The 6,882-nt window shown below is 37.4% G+C and overlaps 1 protein-coding gene across 1 annotated transcript; it reads right to left on the bottom strand.

Annotated features, from left to right (window-relative positions):
* Positions 1-4,357: 4,357 nt before the first annotated feature.
* On the bottom strand, positions 4,358-5,845 carry LOC100154725 (olfactory receptor 4K3-like). Its single transcript, XM_001929394.2, has one exon. It carries the CDS (start codon positions 5,817-5,819, stop codon positions 4,842-4,844), a length of 978 nt encoding a protein of 325 aa, XP_001929429.2. The 5' UTR covers positions 5,820-5,845; the 3' UTR covers positions 4,358-4,841.
* Between the last annotated feature and the right edge of the window lie 1,037 nt (positions 5,846-6,882).

Here is a 6,882-nt window from a genome sequence, read left to right as displayed (position 1 = left end):
TAATAGATGTAATTGATAGATTAATATCATCACTCAAAAGACAGAGTAGCTGAATGAGCAAAAAAACCCAAAATCTATCTGTATGCTGTCTACAAGAGACCCATTTTAGATTTAAAGACACACATAGGCTGAAAGTGAATGGATAACAGTATTCGATAAATATTGTAACCAAGAGAAAAGGGGTGTCTATACTTAGACAAGAACAAAATATACTTTAAGACAAAAACGGTCAAAACAGGCACAGGAGGCCATTACATAATGATAAAAGTTTATTTCAATAGGAAGAGATAATAATTATTAACATATATTCACCCAGGATGAGAACACCTAAATATATAAAGCAAACACTGACAGATCTGAAGGGAGAAATAGCAATGAAATATAGGCAGACTTCAATATACCACTTACAATAATGGACAGATGATCCCCACTGAAAATCAATAAGGAAACAACAGACATGAACAACACTGTGAACTAAATGGACCTAACAGTCATTTACAGAACATTTTACTTAGTAGCAGCAGAATATACATTCTTCTTAAGGGCACATGGAACATTCTTCAGGAGAGCTCACATGCCAGGTTACAAAACAATTTATTATACATTTAAGAGGACTGATGTTATTCCAGGTATTTTTTCTGATCACAATTGAATGAAATTGGAAGTGAATAATGAAAAGAAAATGGAAAAATTTACAAATACGTGAAAACTAAACCACACATTCTTTTTCTTTTTCTCTATTTAGGGCCACATCTGTGGCATATGGACGTTCCCAGGCGAGGCACTGAATTGGAGCTGCAGCTGCTGGCCTACGCTACAGCCATAGCAACAGCAACCCCCATTCAAGCCTCATCTGTGACCTGTGCCTCAGCTTGTGGTGATGATGGATCCTTAGCCCACTGAGTAAGGCCTGGGATTGAACTGGCATCCTCATGAATACTAGTTTAGATTCTTAATGTGGAGAGCCACAGTGGGAATTCCTAAACAATACATTCTTGAACAACCATAGAATCAAAGAAGAAATCAAAACAGAAACTAGAAAATATCTTCAGAAAAATGAACATGAAAACAGAATATACCATCCTTTATGAGTCTATAGCATCATTTGAAGGATATAGATGTCCCTTTTCCTATATAGTCTGATCTCAATTCCCCTTGATAGAGTCAAAGAGTATAGGGATGTAACAAGGAAAAAAACAAAAAGTACAGTCAGCAACACCAGTTCCAAGCCAAGTTTCCAATCTACACCACAGCTCACAGCAATGCTGGATCTTTAACCCACCCAGGCCAGGGATCTAACCAACATCTTCACGGATACTAGTTGGGCTCATAACCCACTGAGCCACAAAGGGAACTCCTCAAAAAGTACAGTTACTTAGAAAAAAGATAATTACTTCAACAATTGTACCAAATCATTACTTCTAACTGTGCCCTGAGTCAAGCTCTATGGCAAAGACTAAAAACAACAACAACAAAAAAATGTGCAAACGAATGAGTAACGACAGCAAAACAAGCCAGGGCAAAATCTCTGTTCTCAAAATGCTATTAATTACAAGAAGAAAAGACATAGACTTGAGAAATGATTAGGTAGAAATATAAAATAATGTATGAAATTAATGATGCAAGAAATGAGCGCTGAAAAATAAAGAAATTGAAGGAGCCTCTTGTGAAGAGTAGGGCTTAGGTATTAGATTAAATCTTGAAGGGTAATGTAATAGAACTACGCTATGCCTTGGTTCTAAAACCATTGTAATTTTTTGAAACAAAAATTGTAACATCATATTCTAAATAGGTTTTCTGGAAGGAAAGGGGGACAAAGTGATAGCTGACCAAAAAAAAGGGCACATCAAATAATTATTTGTCAAGTTTTTGATAATGGAGCTTCACCAATCCCTGGCTACATTGTCAAATGGAAGGCCACCTGGCTGATTATCCTCTTGGCTTCTAGAATGAGCAGGTGAAAGTAGTTCATTGTGCAGGAGCAATGAATTTTCTGTGGGAGAAAAATACACCTAAAGGGATCTGAGACCAGGAAACGAGTTTGGTGCTAATGGCTTACTGTTTCAAGCTCATCCAATCTGAGACAAACCTCAATATTTTGTGTGTATATTTAAATTTTTCAACAATATTAGCTATTTTCACATCTTAAAATATATTTACTCCTGGTTTTGTTTATTAGACTGTAATTGGAGATCAACCTGTGAAATAGTTTAAGCTGGATGGGGTAAATAGATAAGAGAAATCCAGTTAAAAAAAGAAAGAAAAGAAAAAAAATAATTAAATGACTCTATAGAGCCACATTGCAGCCTGCTTTTTCTTTCTTTCTTTCTTTTCTTTCTTTCTTTTTTTTTTTTTTTTTCCTTTGGCCATACCCACAGTCTGTGGAAGTTTCTCGGCCAGGGATCAAACTTGAGCCACAGTTTCAACCTATGCCACAGCCAATGCCACAGCTGATTCCTTAACCAGATGCACCACAAGGGAACTTATATAATTTGTTTTAATTGGTTAATGCCTCTTGGAGGTGAAGACAGAATCATGAGATTAATCCAGTATTTCCTGAAGTTGTTTGCTAGGTTTATCTTTCAGAGTAAACTGTTGAGACTCAGTGTTAGGATTCTCTATGGTGATGAGAATGAAAGATTAAAGAGCATGCTCAGAAAACTGTCAACAGAAAATATGAGGCAGGGAGGGAGAGAACCCCATCAGTGGAGGGCTTAGAATGGGGACTGGGATAATTTTTCATGAAATTTTCTTAGGTTGGGGCTTATGCCAACCATGTAGATTTTGTCTTTGGGGTTAATTTTCCATGTTGCATTCCTAGAACTTGGAATCTTATTTTAGAACACATGCAAATTTTCATATAATGTAAACTGTGGCATTTATTTTGCTATGATTCCAGCAGTGTGCATATTAGGATGCTAAACTGGAGAACAAAATTCATAGCCTGACATAGAAAATAAATAATGCAACATTCTTTACTCTGTTTGGCCAATCATATGCTATTTATCAGAATGAAATATGAATATCCAATTTGCAGATTTGGTCTAGCAGCGTTGAGAATTTGGGAGAATAAAGTTATAATAGTCATAGAGTCATATTTAAAGGGCTTTTAAAATTTGTTTTCACTAACATAATTCTTTAGGAGATCTCCCCATATTTGCAAATTGAACTGGCTATACTTCATCACAAGAAACATATTTAAGAGTATACTTTTTCAACTTTAGCAAATTCAATAGTTTTTCAAATAATTTTAAACAAGTAACACCTGCAATTTTCAGTTGTTCAGATTCAATGTATATGCATAGAACTGGAGTCAGTATATTCAACTGGTATATTAGTTTCTTCATGATTGTAAATACCTGGTTATCTATCTTTGTTTTGTTATATATCCACCCACCCATCCATCCACATCCATATATTAACCCATCCATTTACCTATTAACTGATTTACCTTTATATTCAATTATTTACAATCTGCATATCTACCAGTCAATGATGCATACATCTGCTTTTATCTAAACCCAAGCTACACAACATTACATACCACATCATGCAAACTTTGACACTACCAGGCAACTAGATGACTGGATAATTATTAATGGTTATGAGTTCACTTTTATGCATTAAACATTTCTTCTATTTTTAGCTCTCAGAATTACGATGACCAAAATGCTCTTAATTTTGCTGTTGTCCAATTGAGAGATAGACAGAGAGACAGAGACAGGCAGAGAGAGAAGGGGCACCTTCTTGGCTAGCCTCTGTCATCTTATAGGTATATAAACTTGGAAAAGTCACTTTATTTCTTGTTCTAAATCTCATCCTCTGTAAAATAAATAGATATCACTGAGATGATTTCTACGTTCTAAAATATGTAGCTATTAGCTATATTGAATATGATGAAGGACTACTGTTTCATTGATCCCTTAAGTCAAATACTGTGTTTAACCAAGGTGAAAATGGCTTAGATCTTTTGGGATCTTGCTATTTACAACATGTATTTTGATTATAAAAATGATACAGTGAATGTCAATGGCACCAAAATAACTTTTTACTGCTTAGAAAATAAATACCCATTTTGTAGGAGAAAGACCCTAGATTCTGTCTTGAAAAAGCTACAGTGTCCCTGGATCTTAGTTGCATTTTCTGTAGAATGGGAATGGGAATGGGATTTATTGTATAAATTCTAGAATCTAGTGTGTGTGTGTGTGTGTGTGTGTGTGTGTGTGTGTGTGTGTGTGTGTGTATGACTGTACAAATTATCCTGGAGATACTATACTGTTTTAAAATGGTGAAATCCACATTAAGGAGCTTAGGGACTGAAATAAATATATTCTTATTCTTATCAAAGATATGCTACAAAAACATTAAAGAGCAAACATTTTCACTTACCAAGAACCCTCCATTTTCTTCTGGAGTCTGAACTAGAACAATTCATTTATCAGCTTCTTTGTCAGCAATTAAAAATGCATGGATGCTTGAGAGTACAGGTGTTGGAACTTTCACACTTGCCCCCTTTTTAGAGACAATTATAAGAGACTGGGAGGAAATCTATTCTTTCTTAAAACATACAGATATTTCACTTAATACTCAAATAAATGCTTACACCTGAAAAGTCTTGAATACTCTAAAAAGTGAGTCCTTGTGGGATAAAATTTGGGGTTTAGATTTGATAATGCTCCATAGTAAATATTAGGTTGTGTGAGGAACTCTTAATATTACTGATATTGAGGGACTACTGAGACTGATTACAGAAATAGTTCTGTCTTCATCCATCTTGCAGTAGCATCACTATGTTGACCAACTGAGTGAGGGGAACAGATGCTCATTTTTGCATGAGGAATTCAAGGGGTATGATCAGTCTTCCTAGACTTAAAGACACGGCTGCTAAGTTTTCTCATGGAATCTTTGACGTCTTTAGTTCTAAGAGTATAGATTACGGGATTCAAAAGGGGAGTGAAAATGGTATAAAATACCGAGAGCACTTTTTCTATTGGGAAATTTGTGAAAGGCCACACATAGATAAAAATGCATGGGCCAAAGAAAAGGGCTACAACGGTGAAGTGGGCACTGCAAGTGGAGAGGGCTTTGGAGGACCCACCGGAGGAATGTTGTCTCACGGTGACCAGGATGACAGTGTAAGAGATCACCAAGAGGATGAAGCACACCAGGGCAATCATGCCACTGGTTGAGATCATGAACACTCCCAGGATGTATGTGTCTACGCAGGCAAGTTTAATCACCAAGGGGAGATCACAAAAGAAACTGTCCACTTCATTGGGCCCACAGAAGGGCAGATTTACAGTAAATGCTAACTGACTCATAGCATGGAAGATGCCAACAATCCAGGAAAGTGTCACAAGCCCAACACACATTCTCCGGCTCATGATGGTTAAGTAACGTAGAGGCTTACAAATAGCCACATACCTATCAAAAGACATGGATATCAGCAGTACAATCTCAGTGCCCCCTAAGAAATGCAAGAAGAATATCTGGGTGATGCACCCTTCAAAAGAGATGGCTTTGTGCTCACTGAGGAAATCTGCGATCATTTTGGGGGTGGCAAATGAGGCCAGAGACATGTCAATGAAGGAGAGATTGCCCAGCAGAAAGTACATGGGGGAGTGAAGGCGTGGCTCTGACACGATGGTGAGCAGAATGAGGAGGTTCCCCAGTACAGTGGCTGCATAGACTATGGAGAAAAACAGGAAATAGAAGATCTGGAGTTCCCAGGCACTGGAGAGACCCTGTAGTATGAATTCCCTTATGACTGACTGATTGTTCCAGGCCATTTCACTCTGATTTCTGGAAGACTCTGGCATTTCCAGGTGGAGGAGAACTAGGAAAAGTACAGTGATCAAACTTAAAGTGATATTGGGGGGGGGGGGCGTGAAATAATGCAGTAATTGCCCACCACCAGACAGTTTCCTGCTGTCTCACTCTGCTCACATTGGTTGAATATTTCCCCCATGGCTTTTCCAGATATCTTAATTAATTCAATTCAAGATTAAGTCTTATGACTTAGCAATTTGCTTACAACTAAAATGCAAATTTCCATGAAAGAAATAAAAATTCAGCTATTTGAATATTTATTCCTCACTTTGTGAAAAATGTAAAAAATTCAAAGGTAGCTGCCAACAGGTTTTGAAGGGGAAGGGAGTGGGTAAGCTTTTTCCAAACATCATGATGACAGGGAAAGACAGGAGTGAACAATGTTTGAGAATCATGTGTGATTGATTATTAGTGAAAACACAATGGTGCAAAGGAAGGTAGGCACCATTTTCTTGCAGTGGGTAGGATAAAGGAAAACATCATGAGGAAAATGGGTATGGAGAAGCATAATCTGCTTCAATTTTCTAATGGGGATTTTCCAGAATAAAAATAAAATAGCCTCATGTTCTTAGTTCTTCATTTCAGTTATCAGGCATGAATGACCCTGTATGGCCACCAATGCCATACATTTTTCAAAGGCTTGTGAACATGATGTGGTTAAGGCCTGAAGATTTCATACATTTCTTTTCTTTTTTTCTTTGTCTTTTTGCCTTTTCTAGGGCCGCTCCCATGGCATATGGAGACTCCCAGGCTAGGGGTCTAATCAGAGGTGTTGCTGCTGGCCTATGCCAGAGCCACAGCAACGCAGTATCAGAGCTGTGTCTGCAGCCTATACCATAGCTCGAGGCAATGCTGGATCCTTAACCCACTGAGCAAGGCCAGGGATCGAACCTGCAACCTCATGGTTCCTAGTCAGATTCGTTAACCACTGAGCCACGATGGGAACTCCAATCATACATTTCTAAATATATTTTAAATAGACTCTGTTAAGTATCATGCTTCCTGAAGTCAGATATTTTTTAACTGTTGAATTTTATAGACTTTTACCAAAAC

This window comes from Sus scrofa, unplaced genomic scaffold (genome assembly GCF_000003025.6).
Source record: "Sus scrofa isolate TJ Tabasco breed Duroc unplaced genomic scaffold, Sscrofa11.1 Contig498, whole genome shotgun sequence".
In the NCBI taxonomy this organism is placed as follows: domain Eukaryota; kingdom Metazoa; phylum Chordata; class Mammalia; order Artiodactyla; family Suidae; genus Sus; species Sus scrofa.
The sequence above is the reverse complement of the archived record's forward strand: the minus strand, read 5'-3'. Positions and strand labels throughout refer to the sequence as shown.

Coding starts and splice junctions, on each gene's coding strand:
- LOC100154725 (XM_001929394.2), bottom strand. CDS start 5,819: ATGCCAGAGTCTTCCAGAAATCAGAGTGAAATGGCCTGGAACAATCAG.